The sequence below is a fragment of the Callospermophilus lateralis genome, chromosome 3 (genome assembly GCF_048772815.1).
Source record: "Callospermophilus lateralis isolate mCalLat2 chromosome 3, mCalLat2.hap1, whole genome shotgun sequence".
Taxonomy (NCBI): Eukaryota; Metazoa; Chordata; class Mammalia; order Rodentia; family Sciuridae; genus Callospermophilus; species Callospermophilus lateralis.
In genome coordinates, this window is record NC_135307.1 from 96,885,712 (window position 1) to 96,902,019 (window position 16,308).

The 16,308-nt window shown below is 35.1% G+C and overlaps 1 protein-coding gene across 5 annotated transcripts in view; it reads right to left on the reverse strand.

Moving 5' to 3' along the window:
• Positions 1 to 16,308, reverse strand: part of Dmxl2 (Dmx like 2) — a 146,974-nt gene that overhangs the window by 69,110 nt on the left and 61,556 nt on the right. For all 5 annotated transcript variants that reach the window (XM_076850786.2, XM_076850784.2, XM_076850787.2 and 2 more), the window contains exon 14: positions 876 to 965. In XM_076850786.2, the coding sequence (XP_076706901.1) occupies positions 876 to 965 (90 nt within the window). The remainder of the gene's footprint in view (positions 1 to 875; positions 966 to 16,308) is intronic.

Below are 16,308 nucleotides of genomic sequence, written 5' to 3' on the forward strand. Positions count from 1 at the left end.
TCCCTGGGGAATTAAAAAAAGGAAATCATAGGTTGGATTTAAAGCAAAAGCAAAGAGCTTGGGGATTTAAAAAAAAAAAAAGTAAAGGATTTCCTAGGTGCCATTAATAATTATATTTGAGTCTGGCAGCTCCAGTTCTGTTACCAAGAGCTGTTGGGGTAATTTCTCTACATTGTGAGAATGATTACCACAGAATGTACAAAGCTCCATGGAAAAATTATGACATAATTCTATACTTGTTTTTAAATATAGTTGGTTCTTTCTTTATTTCCTTGTTCAAAAGATTTGGTAACTTCCTCACCAAAGTAATAATACTTTTTACACTTAAATTATTATAGTAGTTCTATACCTTAGTCCATAAACATGATCCTGAAGAAACAAATATCCTCAGGTCTAAATGGGTTTTACAAACTCCTTGCAGGGAGAAGGTTTCTCCTTCTTTCCTAGGTAGTAGCTGGGGAGGAATGCTGCCTACACAAAGGAATATGATAAACTTTGATCCCATTTTCATCTGCATCTCAATGGTCTTCATAAAAATACCAAGTCTGAAGCCTAAAAAAGCAAACACTGTATAGCTGAGGTCACCCCACATAAAAAGTAGAACCCCCAACCTGAGCCTCTATATTTTCCCTCAGCATTTCAATTTCAAGATCACAGTTTCCCTGACTGAATCAAATTTCCTTACAGGAGAAAAGGAACCAAATATAATTCAACTGTAAAATAAAAATTATATCATTAGTAGAGTTTCACTATGGGTATCAACGAAAGTTGACTGTATTTAGTATCAAAAGATAATTATTCTCAGACTGAAATATATGCATCTAGAACATTCTGGAATAAATGTCTATTAATATCACCAATTCACAAGCATTTACTTGGTCAGTTATTGCATCAAGTTCAATAATGCAGCCAGGTCGAGCAGTAGACTGTTGGCTCACAATATTAAACACTTCTCCAATAAGTTTCTGTAAATAAAAACATACAAATGTTACTAATCAATAAATTTATGAATCTACTGTCAATATGATATAGTATCTTGAGCACTAAATATTCACTGATTGACATGGCAACAAATACATTCAAGGAAATATTTCAACTCTCTATATTCAATTTCACTTTTAAAATTACATCAAAAAGTTAGAAAAATTGACAGTTTACATAAATATTACATAACTTCAAAGCATAGTTCTAACATGTCTTCTTTGTGTTTGCAAGCTTAAAGCTCAAAACAGATGTGACTAAGGACCTAGCCCAAAGCCTAAGTGTGTGGTGTGCATAGTTCTAACATGTCGTCTTTGTGTTTGCAAGCTTAAAGCTCAAAACAGATGTGACTAAGGATCTAGCCCAAAGCCTAAGTGTGTGGTGTGCAGATATGCAACACCACTTAAAAGTACAACCCTGCCAGGTCAAAGGTAGGGGTCATGATTGAGAAGAACTAGGACTCTGCATCTTAGGATGAGGATGTCTGAATTAATACATAAAACCTAACTTTGGATCCACAAAATTCCCAAACTTTCTGCTGAAACAAAATAGTCTTCCCTCTACCACGGTCCAAGAAGCTTTCTCTTGAGTAAGAAGTTTTCCATAACTTCACCGGAGAGATTCACCTCAAAAAAAGATACCAATTCTCCTCAGCACGCATCTCCACTATCCTTCACTGCCTCTTGGCTATGAATTTAGATCCCAACTTAGCCGAAAGACAGCTCTAAGATAAAACAATATCCATGCAAGAGTTGTAGGGTCTTTACATTTTTATCAGTAGGATTCCAGGGAATATATATGGGTATATAAGTGGTTGGGTAGGGTTGAATTTGTTAATATAAATACATTCACCCAAGATTGAGGATTTAAAGTACTAGGTTAAACATTTACAATGGTGTTGACAGTGTGCTTGGTTTATTCATTGAAATATTAACTGTAGCCTACAATTTTTGAAGCTAAACTATCAGAATTTCTTTAGCACAAAATAGCTTTGCTATTCAAAATGTGGTCAATGGGCCAACAGCAACAAGAAATGTTTTATAAATGCTCTCTCAGGTCTCAAAGTAATATATCCACATTTTAACAGGATCTCCAAATTCTTGTGCACACAAAATAAGGATTGTGATACATCAGTGATTCTCAATCTTGGCTGATCCACACTGACTCATTTGCAGAGTTTTATCCATAGTTGATACTTAGGCCCCAATCACAGAGACTGATTTGTTAATCTAGGGTGTAATCTAATCATCATAAGTTTCCAGGTATTTCCAGTACGTAGCCAAGACTTGAGATTCCCTCAGAGAAACAGATACATGTTCCAGCTAAGGATTTATATTCCCTGCTCACAACTCTCTGCTAGTACTATATAACCAGTGGACTTACCAAAAACTTTATTCAATCTACAGAATCCCACTCACCTTCACTCTTTACTAACAAATTCGTTTTACAGTGGAAGATAATACTGGAATCAGTGTGATGAAGGTAAAGTATTTACCTTGGGCACAAAATTTTAGAAAGAACCAAAAAACTTATGACAAATAATATTTTAATGCAATTTTTAAATCAAAATTAATACAAAAATCCATAATGAATAAAATAAATATTAAAAAATTTAAATATAGGTTCTAATAGTGTCTCCAGCCTGAGGCAAAAGGAAAACTATACAGACATGTTTCTATGCGATTTTTAATAATTAATTTTTTTCCACATTAAAGCAGTTGAAAAATACTGAAAAGCAGATATATTAAAATTGAAAACATTAAAGTTTTAATTTATTTATACCCAAAACAAGATTAATTATAATAATTTTTCTGGGTTTAATGGACACAAACTCCATAATAATACTTTTAGCAGCTTGGGAGACTGAAGGAGGAGGATCATGAGTTCATAGCCAGCCTCAGCAACTTAGGGAGACCCTAAGTAATTCAGTAAGACTTTATAAACAAACAAACAAACAAATGGACTTGGGATGTGGCTCAGTGATTAAGCGCCCCTGGATTCACTCCCCAGTACAAAAAAAAAAAAAAAATTTCAGAAACTACTTCTTTGTTTTCAATAAAAATACTCCCTTATTTGATAATATCTCTTGACCAAGTGGTAGCCTCAGGTAATTTTTAATTAATTGCTTAACTGCTCACTGAAACTTATTTTGTAGGATAACCAACTATAAAAAAAATCTCAAGTCCATTCTAAAATTTGAATATTACACTAAGAAAAATTTGTGCATCACTTTTTAAAGATCCAAACAAAAGGTTAATTTTACATTACAAAATATCAACACTGCATGCCACTTAAAACTATTTCAGATGAACTTCTATAGAATTTAAACTTTCAATATTTAAGAACCAAGTCAGTGGCTGCTTTATGTAAACCAGATATATCCACATAACAAAACTTTTATCTATTTAAAAATTCAAATCTATAGATACCTCAGTTAATTTTTTATATATCAAATTTAAGCATAAAATTAGTATGATGTGATAATTAGAATAATGTGCCTTTCCTCCAAGGATGTCTACTCCTCATGTCTGCTGGGACCTATGAATATGCTACCTTATTTTATAAAAGAGACTTTTATAGATGTGAGTAAACTCTGAATCTTAAAATGGGGAGATTATCCTGAACTATTCAACTGGGACTAATGTAACCACAAGGATGTATATGAGGGAGGCAAAAGGATTCGATTCAGAAAAAGAGATACAACAACAGATGCAATAACCAGAGGAATCTTGAAAATGCTATGCTGCTAGCTTTAAAGATGGAGAAGAGGCCAACAGCAAAGAAATACTAATGGCTTCTAGAAGTTAATAAAGGCAAGAAAATATTTTCTTCCCTGGAACTTCTACAGAGAATGCAACCCTGTCAACACTTTGATTTTAGAACTTCTGACCTCCAAAACTATAAGAGAATACATCTGATAATACATTTTACAGAAACAATAGGAAAATTAATACAGGTAACTATAATCTTCTATAATCGTTACTTTTTTATCTGATATGCACTTTTTCCAATATTACATCTAGTAATTTGTGCAATTCCACTGTCTTTTTTTTTTCATTTTCAGGTTCAGGAACTATATTCATACCTCCTACCTGATATTCATATCGAACTTAATTTCTGAATTACTTTTTCTCATTTGTTGTAACTTACAACTCTCAACAGAAAATGAGAAAATGAATAAGTCAAGAAATAGATTTTTTTGTTTTGGGGGATTTCTTTTCCTTTTTTTAGTTTTTTTAATATTTTGATAATATTATTGAAGAATCTACTTCTATTACAACCAAAAAAATAAAATTATAATAAATATTATTTTTATATAAATAAGATATTTCAACTTAATGTTGAAAGTTTTAATACACTTACTTTTCAATTCTCATTATTTTCAATATGTGAGTGTTCCAGGAAAAATTAACATGGAAAAAACACAGAAACATATATTTATAGAAGAAAACATTTTTTCTTTTAGCTTCAGGTTCCAATACAACTTATCATAGCCTTGCTGGATCATGTCTTTATATAAATTTTTGGTACATTATTCAACAGGTTTCTTTTTCATATTAATTTTGATTATTTAAAATATTGTTTATCACAATTGCTAACATTTTTGGTGTCCCATAAATTCTGCACCCAAGGTGAGTGCCTCATTCACCCTAATCCCAGTTTAGCTGGAAGAAGAGGGCAATGTGTCTCCTGCCACAAAATGTATCAGGCTTATTGTGTGGCTCTTCATCTGGCAGCAATTTGATGTTAACAGAACAGTAGAATGTCTCCTGAAGTCAGAGTACCACCAGGGGATAATCTCCCTTGTGGCAGGGGTAGTGTGCTGCCTTCTGCAGCATATATCTTCAATTAATTACCAAAAAAGATGCCATCATTTCCTCCACAGGCAAAATACCCATCTCTGCAAACTAAAGGCTGGAGTTACCACCTAATAACTCACATGTAGAATTTTTAATTCCTATCCCCATAACCTGGGCTCAATGTATTTGCAGCATGCTATTGCTCAAGGAAGAAATATTCCATGAGAAAACACAAAATACTGTTATATTGGAAATTGAGATTGGCCCTTGACTACTTTGAACTCAGATTATTTGACCAAGATGCTGAGAAGAGTGACTGGTCAGGGTGACCAATCCTGCTATGTAACTACAACATGAAGTGAAGACTATGTTTGCTATCCATGAATTTTCTGGCACTACCATAATCTATGACAAGCTGACAGAAAACAGTAGCAACCCCAAAGAGCATTTGGATCCTTTGGCAATTTCATCAGGTTTAAAAAGAAAGGGAAAAAAAGAAAAAAGTCAGGCATGGTGGTGCATGCCTGTAATCCCAGCAACTAGGGAGGCTGAGGCAAGATCACAAGTTCATGGACAGCCTCAGCAACTTAGCAAAACCTTGTCTCTAAATTTAATTTTAAAAAATTTTTAAGGTGGACTGGGGATGCATTCAATGATAAGAGTACTCCTGGATTCAATCCCTAGTACCACACACAGGTACAACACACAAAAAAGGTAGGGTAGGGTGGCTCTAATAACCAAGGTGCTAGCAGAGAAGTTTGAGGGAATGTAAAATTTGGTGGTAGAGGAAGCTATGATTACAGAACTTAGGCTTTGTGTCCATCTAGGGAAGCACTGGCTGTATAAGTGTCCCTTCATGTTGTATTTTTTTACCACTTTCCTAACAGTGACAGTTCCGAAAGTTAACAACTACGATTCAGGCTCCAAGTGAGATTATGACTAAACTGGCATCATTACACAATGATACAATGCCTAATGAGAATTTGTATTTCCCCAAGTTTGGAGAGAGAGTTTCTTCATTTAAATAAAAAACAGAAATAGATGCTAAAAGAATACATTTTGTTAACTATGCTTTATCTGCATCCAATCTTTGATCTATTCTCCAAATTCTTGGTCTTGCTTTGGGTTCCAGGAGGTTGACCTTTGAACCATATCACCCAGTTCCTATGCCCTCTTCTGCTTCAGGTAAAATTCAATCAATGGGAATCACTGGCCAGAGATTAGAGGGAAAAAGAAAAGAAAAAAGGGTAGGAGCTTGGTGCTGATAACGCCAAGGTCGCGGGTTCGTTCCCCGTACAGGCCACCAAATGCCACAGACTGGCTGGGCACAATTCAGGAGCCATTTGTCAAAAGAAACTAACTTTATTTTTAGAACTACACACGCCAAACAAAACAGCTCCTCAGGAAAAAACCCTCAGAGCCCAACTGCCACCACCAGCTTCCCACAAGCCACACACCAACCCAGCCTCCTCCTCCCACAATCCTCCTGCTCTTGAGGCCGATTGGCTGGGTCGCATTGGTGGAGCCAAAAAAGTCCCCCAATGAGCAGCTCCGTGGCCTGAAAGGGCAGGGAAACAGCCCAATGAGCATCACCGCAGAGGAGCCAATCAGCTAGATGTTGCTAGATGTTGCTGGGGCCGCTGTGAGCCAATCATCAGCTGGTAGTCTGGAAGTTTGCTGGCAGCTGGAAGTTTGCTGGGGCCCCTTCGGCTGTGGCTCAACAAGTATATATTCTCTCTGCTCCCCACAGTTCCAGTAGTGCTCATTTTCCATAGCTCTGACACTCACTAGGTCTTGGTACTCTCCTATTTCCCTCTTATCCCTTCAGGCATAAGTACATATATTATTTATCTTATTGCTGCTGCAACAAATCATCACAAATTTAGTCGTTTAAAAAAATTAACATATTATCTTACAATTCTGGCAGTCAGAAGTCTGAAGCCGTTTTTGGTAAACTAGCATCATGGTATCAGCAGGGCTGCATGCCTTCTGGAGACTCTAGGGAACAGTCTATTTCCTTGCCTTTTTAAGCTTCTAAAGGCTGTCCACATTCCTTGGCTCATTGCTCCCTTCCTCCATCTTCAAAGCCAGCAATGCCAGTCCTGATATCTTTCTTCTTCTGTTAATCTCTCTCTGTCCATAGTCAGGCAAGTTTCTTTACTTATAAGAACTCACGTGATTAGATGGGCCGATCCAAATAATACAGGATAATCTCCATATTTTAAGATCTTTAACTTTTTCATATCTGCAAAGCATCTTGTCATTTGAAGTAACATATTCACAGGTTCTGGGCATGCATATGTGAACATCTTTGAGAACCCTTTACTCTACCTACCACTGGACAAGTCATCCTGTTACTAGATCCTGAGTGCTTTACTAGCCCTTCTGGGTCAATCATATACACATCTTGTAAGGAGTTCTTGCACTTAACTCTCCTCAGTTACATCTTTATGAATGTGTCATCTATTTCTCACTCAGACCCAGAGAGATCCAGAGACTAAGTCAAGGTAGTACTGTCTGTCTCTCACTAGGAAAGTGCAACCTTTAACAATGTGTTCTTCACGAAACACAGAGGTCTTCACGCTCTCTCTCCTAGTACTACAGTATTGCTGTTGCATTTAAATGCTATATTCCCACAAAGAACAAAATCAAGCAGTTCAAAAAAGAAATATAGGGGGTTGGGGGTATAGTTCAGTGGTAGAGCTGTTGCCTAGCATGTATGAGGTGCTGAGGTGCTGGGTTTGATCATCAGCACAATAAAAATAAGTTAACAAAATAACAGTATTGTGTCCATCTTCAACTAAAAAAAAAATTTTTTTTGAAGAAAGTAAAAGAAATATAGGCCTGGATATGTAGCTTAGTGGTACAGAACTTGCTAAGCATATGGAGGCCCGGGGTACAATCTCCAGTACCATAAACATACATACCTACATACATAAAAATATTCTAAATAATGTATGAAAGACCAGTCAATTTCTTTGTAATCAAAAGCATACAAATCAAAAAACCTAGATATCTTTTCCAAATAGTGAAGATTTTCAGAGAAAAAAGAAAAAGGATGGGGAAAAGACATGCTAACAGAGTCTGCTAATGAAATACAAATCAGACTGCTAACTTCCCATTGCCTTCAACAGATAATAAAACTCTTCAATATGATGTTCTTTAATTTATTCACTTACTCAACAATAGTTATTAAGTGCTTCTCGGGTATCAGACACTGAGGATACAGTACCACCCTTATCTTAACATTCAAATGAAAAAAGACAAATAAATAAACAAATTGGTCATCAGATGGTACTACAGGAAAAAAACAAAGTAGAAAAGTAAACAGGGAGCAGTGGGATGAAATGGTCAAAGAAGGCCTCATGTGACTAATGACCACAAAATAAAAACACAAGCCATGTGGATACCTGGGGGTAGAACCCAGAGAGAAGAGTAAAGTATGAAGATAAAGTTAGGAGGTTGTTAGGCACATTCCAGGACCATCCAGGAAGTTAGCAGGGAGGAAGCCAAAATAACCAAGAGGACATGTATTAAAAATACAGAATCAAGAAATAAGAAGAGGGTTGGGATTGTGGCTCAACGGTAGAGCACCTGCCCAGCACATTTGAGGCACTGGGTTTGATCCTCAGCACCATATAAAAATAAAATAAACATATTGTGTCCAATTTTCTAAATAATTTAGAAATTGTCTCATAATAATTTTTAATCTTTAAGTGCAAAATGGTTTTCAAAACAATGAAATAATTCATATTCTCAATAACCTATAAAAATATAATAGCAACTACAATGAAATAGACTTGCTTATTTCTTATTTTTGTATGGTGTTTTTTTTTCTTTGTTTCTTTCAGAATGAATTATGCAACTCTGGATAATTTAGATCTTTTAACTTGTTTTCTGAAAATGCTATTTGAAGGAAATGAAGTTTCCCTTGTCACAAGTTTTTCTAGACAAGGACCTTAATATTATTATATGTAACATTTATATCTGACTCAGAGTAGGTAAATAAACATTTGTTAAATTAAAAAAATATATATATTGTGTCCATCTACAACTAAAAAGAAGAAGAAGAAGAAGAAAAGAAATAAGAGGGCCAATGCGGGAGGGAAGGTAAAAGCATAAGGGCCTCACGGGTCACTGTACAGACTTTGGCTTAGAAGAATAATATTATCTGAATTATATTTTTAAAGCATCATTCTAACTCCTATAATGTGAATAGACTGAAAGAAAGAAGAGCAGAATCATAAAGAGAGAAATACAATTTTTTCACAATCTAGCCTCTCTACCTGCTTATCAAGTTTCAGCTATTTCCAACAGCCATTTATATTCTAAGCCATTTCTGAATAAACTACAATACAGTTGTATGCTGCTTAATGATAGGGAAACTTTCTGAGAAATGCATTGTTGTATGACCCTCACAGCACGTGCTTGTACAAACCTAGATGGCGTAGTTCAAGCACTGTACATGGCATCTTAATGAATCAAGAGATGTATGAGGTTGCTACTGCATAACACAGCATATTGTTTTACAGTAAACTTGGTATATTTTTCATAAGTAAGAGTACAGTCTAAAGTAACCACAAAACTCATATTAAAGTAAATACATAAATCAATGAAATATAAAGACAAAGTTAGGAGGTTGTTGGGCAGTCATATGTTATCATTATCAAGTATCAAGTATCATGTACTGTAAATAACTGATGTTACACTTTTATATGACTAAGTAGTACAGTAGGTTTGTTCACATCAGCATTACCACAGATGCATGAGTAATGTGTTGCTATATGAAATTACTATAGCTATGAATGACATCACTCAGCAACAAGAATTTTCCAGCTCCAGTATCATCTTTTGGGATCACTGTGATATATGCAGTCCATCACTGACCAAATACTATTATGCATTCTTATAACTCTGTGTATTTTTAATTGCTATTATCCCTATACCCTATTCTTTTCCTCCTTCACTTTCAATCCACACTAATTTAATAAATCTCATCTCAGATATCATCTCCACCAGAAAGTGTTTCCTAACCACCACAATCTAGACTATATAATCTTGATTAAGTTGTTACGACTGTGTATGAAAAGCTCTCTTATCTGACATAGTTGGGACAAAGAAAGGATAAATTACAAATTACTCAGCTAGGTCATTTAACCGAGAGAATCATTTTTTTTAAATAATGAATGTACAGCTTAAACATTGTTTTATGTAAAACATAAACATACATAAACAACCAAAATTTTGGTGTAGAGTCAAGGCCTTTGAGTATGGTTTGCCAATAGACCTTTCTTTTGTATAATATTATGACATTCCTGTAAGGTCCTGGCTACATTTTTCAAACCTTTAAAGAAGAATTAATACCAATACTTTTCAAGTTATTTCAGGAAATAGAAAAAGAGCGAGCTCTTCCAAATTCATTCTGTGAGGCCAACATCACCCTGATTCCGAAACCAGACAAAGACACCTCAAAGAAAGAAAACTACAGACCAATATCTCTAATGAACCTAGATGCAAAAATCCTCAATAAAATTCTGGTGAATCGGATACAAAAACACGTCAAAAAAATTGTGCACCATGATCAAGTAGGATTCATCCCTGGGATGCAAGGATGGTTCAATATACAGAAATCAATAAATGTTATTCACCACATCAATAGACTCAAAGATAAGAACCATATGATCATCTCGATAGACGCAGAAAAAGCATTTGACAAAGTACAGCATCCCTTTATGTTCAAAACATTAGAAAAACTAGGGATAACAGGAACTTACCTCAACATTGTAAAAGCTATCTCTGCTAAGCCTCAGGCTACCATCATTCTGAATGGGAAAAATTGAAGGCATTCCCTCTAAAATCTGGAACAAGACAGGGATGCCCTCTATCACCACTTCTATTCAATATAGTTCTCGAAACACTGGCCAGAGCAATTAGACAGACGAAAGAAATTAAAGGCATAAAAATAGGAAAAGAAGAACTTAAATTATCACTATTTGCAGATGACATGATTCTATACCTAGCAGACCCAAAAGGGTCTACAAAGAAACTACTAGAACTAATAAATGAATTCAGCAAAGTGGCAGGATATAAAATCAACACGCATAAATCAAAGGCATTTCTGTATATCAGCAACAAAACTTCTGAAACAGAAATAAGAAAAAACACCCCATTCACAATATCCTCAAAAAAAATAAATACTTGGGAATCAACCTAACAAAAGAGGTGAAAGATTTATACAATGAAAACTACAGAACCCTAAAGAGAGAAATAGAAGAAGATCTTAGAAGATGGAAAAATATACCCTGTTCATGGATAGGCAGAACTAACATCATCAAAATGGCGATATTACCAAAAGTTCTCTATAGGTTTAATGCAATGCCAATCAAAATCCCAATGGCATTTCTTGTAGAAATAAAGAAAGCAATCATGAAATTCATATGGAAAAATAAAAGACCCAGAATAGCAAAAGCAACTCTAAGCAGGAAGTGTGAATCCGGCAGCATAGCAATACCAGATTTCAAAGTATATTACAGAGCAATAGTAACAAAAACAGCATGGTACTGGTACCAAAACAGGCAGGTGGACCAATGGTACAGAATAGAGGACACAGAGACTAATCCACAAAGTTACAACTATCTTATATTTGATAAAGGGGCTAAAAGTATGCAATGGAGGAAGGATAGCATCTTCAACAAATGGTGCTGGGAAAACTGGAAATCCATATGCAACAAAATGAAACTGAATCCCCTCCTCTCGCCATGCACAAAAGTTAACTCAAAATGGATCAAAGAGCTTGATATCAAATCAGAGACTCTGCGTCTGATAGAAGAAAAAGTTGGCTCCGATCTACATATTGTGCAGTCGGGCTCCAAATTCCTTAATAGGACACCCATAGCACAAGAGTTAATAACTAGAATCAACAAATGGGACTTACTTAAACTAAAAAGTTTTTTCTCAGTAAGAGAAACAATAAGAGAGGTAAATAGGGAGCCTACATCCTGAGAACAAATTTTTACTCCTCACACTTCAGATAGAGCCCTAATATCCAGAGTATACAAAGAACTCAAAAAATTAAACAATAAGATAACAAATAACCCAATCAACAAATGGGCCAAGGACCTGAACAGACACTTCTTAGAGGAGGACATACAATCAATCAACAAGTACATGAAAAAATGCTCACCATCTCTAGCAGTCAGAGAAATGCAAATCAAAACCACCCTAAGATACCACCTCACTCCAGTAAGATTGGCAGCCATTATGAAGTCAAACAACAACAGGTGCTGGTGAGGATGTGGGGAAAAGGGTACTCTTGTACATTGCTGGTGGGACTGCAAATTGGTGCGGCCAATTTGGAAAGCAGTATGGAGACTCCTGGGAAAGCTGGGAATGAAACCACCATTTGACCCAGCTATTGCCCTTCTCGGACTATTCCCTAAAGACCTTAAAAAGCGTACTACAGGGATACTGCCACATCGATGTTCATAGCAGCACAATTCACAATAGATAGACTGTGGAACCAACCCAGATGCCCTTCAATAGATGAAAGGATTTAAAAAATGTGGCATTTATACACAATGGAGTATTACTCTGCACTAAAAAATGACAAAATCATGAAATTTGCAGGGAAATGGAAGGTATTAGAGCAGATTATGCTAAGTGAAGCTAGCCAATCCCTAAAAAGGAAAATGCCAAATGTCTTCTTTGATATAATGAGAGCAACTAAGAACTGAGCAGGGAGGAAGAGCAGGAGGAAAAGATTAACATTAAACAGAGACATGAGGTGGGAGGGAAAGGGAGAGAAAAGGGAAATTCCATGGAAATAGAAGGAGACCCTCATTGTTATACAAAATTACATATAAGAGGTTGTGAGGGGAAAGGGAAAAAAAATATCAAGGGAGAGAAATGAATTACAGTAGAAGGGGTAGAGATAGAAGATGGGAGGGGAGGGGAGGGGAGGGGGATGGTAGAGGATAGGAAAGGTAGCAGAATACAACAGTTACTAATATGGCATTATGTAAAAATGTGGATGTGTAACCGATGTGATTCTGCAATCTGTATTTGGGGTAAAAATGGGAGTTCATAACCCACTTGAATCTAATGTATGAACTATAACATGTCAAGAGCTTTGTAATGTTTTGAACAACCAATAAAAAATAAATAAATAAATAAATTGAAATAAAAACCCAAAGATACCTACACAAAGCAATTGAGTGTTATTTTTTTTAAAAAATCCCCTGAATTTATAGTTGTCTTTTCCATGTCCAATTTAAAAAATTATTTTTAGCAAAACAGCTTCCAAATCACTTGTTCTTTTAATAAAAACACATTTTTCACATTCACAATTCATCAATTTATAAAATATTTAACTAAATTATTTTGTTATAATCACACTTATAAAAATGTAAACAACTTGACAAATACAAGTTTGGAAATGAACAAAACTGGCTCTCAAGATGTGGTCAACAATCCAGATATCAGCTGAGGGAGGTGGCCTGGGCTCAAATCCTGGCTCTACCATTACTACCTGACTAAATGGCACTAGTAGTTACGTTTCCCTATACTTCAGTGTCTCCTGCTCTAAAGTATAATGATAATATTATATTCTTCATAGGGTTATTAGGAATATTAAATGAGTTAATATATGAAAAGCATTTAGAAATGTGATTGGCACAAAATAATCACTAGATAAAGCTTGTTATTGTTATTATTAAGACTACAACTCAACTTTTAGAATCCATAAGGCCTAGTATACTACTTTGGTGCATCAGTCTTATGTTCTGCAGAAGGAAGGACAGCATCCAGGGAGCTCTCTAAGCGGAGGTCATTTAATTGCATTTCAAATTCTATAGTGGCTTTTTGTCCTCCTAACATAGCATTTATTACACACTGCATGTATTTATATACCCAACAAATATATAGCTTAAGGGTAAAAACTATGTCTACTCATTTTAACACTCTCAGCACTTGGTACAATATATACTTATTCTGGAATGTACCACAGCTTATGCAGCATGGGTTCTCAATAAAAAATCAAAGATTAAACAAATAAATGAATAAAAACAAATTACATGTTATATGGTTGGTACTCCAAACACATTTTTAGTAGTAGCAGCACCTACAACACCATCCTTCTCTCCTCCTTTATTCAATTACAGACAACCTCATTAAGCATTTCCTAAAAAATTTTCAAATGAATGGATCTTGCTGCCCTGGCATCACTGGGCAAAGATATGCAAACATTTGTGGGGTTTTTTTTTCTTTTATGTCTGGTCAAACATTTGTTTTAGGCAACAAAATCTTTGATATTTTGGAAGGAAATTTTTGAAATATCTGAATAACCCTGCTCTCATAAATAGTTTGTAAATATAAATTTTTGATGACTAAAGGTCACATTTATATACATTAATTATCATTAATGCCTGTACAGGTCTAATGACTTCTAGCACTGACTTTGTAATAACAAATCCCAAATGTATACTAGTAGTTAATGTGGAACACTAGGAATTATTTCTAATTGCCTACAAAACAGTCATCTAAACCATACTTAGGAATCTAATATTATAGTCACCTCATATTCAGTGTATCCCAATTTTAAGTTTTCATAAATACCTCACCAACATTACCACACTTGTGGAGCCACTATTGCAAACTAGAAATCTCAGAATCATTTATTTGTCTCCATATTCAAGCAACTAGTAAGTACTGCTCTTCTCCCCTTTCCACTATCTACCAAATTCCACTGTAGCTCAGGTTTTCCAACATCTAGTTGATCTCAAAACAATTCCTTGCTATCTCCATGCTTCTAGTACACACCAAGTTTACTCCATCCCACAAAGTAACCACTTTAATTCTCCGCCCAAACGCTTTCAGTATCCCCTCAATCCACCTCTCCCCTAAATCCACCTCTCTATCTACAGGACAAAATTCAAATATTTTCAATATCTATTATTCAAAAAAAAGCTGGCCTTTACTCAGCATCTACTAAAATTCTAAGTTGAGGAATGGAAAAGCATGTGACAACTTCTTGCTACACTGGCTCATAATTAGTAGAGGAAGTAACCAGAACAGCTGCTCTTACAAAAAAAAAAAAGTGAGCAGAAATAAGGAACTTGACAAAAGTAATCATATCATCTTAAGAGTTTAATATAAAAAATAAGGGCAAAGCTCTGTACTTTATTTTTAAAAGGCAATAACTCTAGAATTCCTTAGAGTACAGTGCTCTGAAAGTCAAAATGGCTCAAGAGCATCTGGAGGCTCAATAGACTTTAAAGTTTCCTAACTAAGCAACAACAAATATAACTGATAAGGAAAAAACAAGTCAGCTAATGTATTGAGCTCAATGGTGTTACCTAAAAGTCATGTCCACCCAGAATCTCAGAATGTAACCTTATTTGCAAATAGGGTCTTTACGGGTATAATTTAAGGTCATACTACATTATAGTTGTTGCTAAATCTATTGACTGGTATCTTAAGAAGAAAAGACACATAGAGACACTCAGAAGGAAGAAGACACAGAGTCACCCAGAAAAGCAGACTTAAGTGATAGAATGACAATCCAAGAAACCTCAAGGATTACGAGGAATACCCAGAAACTAGGAATAGCCAAGGAAGGATTTTCTCCTAGAGACTCAGAGGAAGCATGGCTTTGACAACACCTTGATTTCAAACTAGATCAATGTTTATAACAGCTGGATTCACAACAGCTAAACTATGGAACCAATCTAGGTGCCCTTCAACTGATGAATGGATAAAGAAAATGTGGTGTATATATACACAATGGGATATAACTCAGCTATAAAGAAGAATGAATTTATGGTATTTGCAAATAAATGGATGGATCTGGAGACTATCATGTTAAGTAATATAAGCCAATCCCAAAACCAAAGGCAGGATGTTCTCTCTGATATGCAGATGCTAATACACAACCAGGGGTTGGGGATAGAAGCTTGGTGGATTAGACAAAGAGGAATGAAGGGAAGGGAGGGGGAATGGAAATAGGAAAGATAGTAGAATGAATCTGACAACTTGCCTACAATGAATCTCAACATTATATATGACCACAAGACTTGAGAGCCTAATTAGAATAAGATAAAACTCCATGTTTGTATAAATATGTCAAAATATACTCTAGTGCCACATATATCTAAAAAGCACAAATAAAATTTTTTAAAAACTCGACATATATGCACCAAGAAACAGTTGCAAAATATGTTAGGCAAAAACTTTTAGAACTAGAAGGAAAAAACAGACAAATTCACAATTAAAGTTGGATAATTCAACATCCTTCTCCAATATTTGATAGAAAAATTTGATAGCAAAGATATATCAGAACTTAACAATAACATCAGTCAGAATAGAATCCGCAATTTACAGAAAACTCTATCCAACAACAACAAAATATACTTTCTTTTCAAGTGCTGAAATACACAAAGACAATATCTGGATCATAAAACAAACCTGAACAAATTTAAAAGGACAAAATCATATAGTGTATTTTACTACCAGAATAGATTCAAACTAGAAA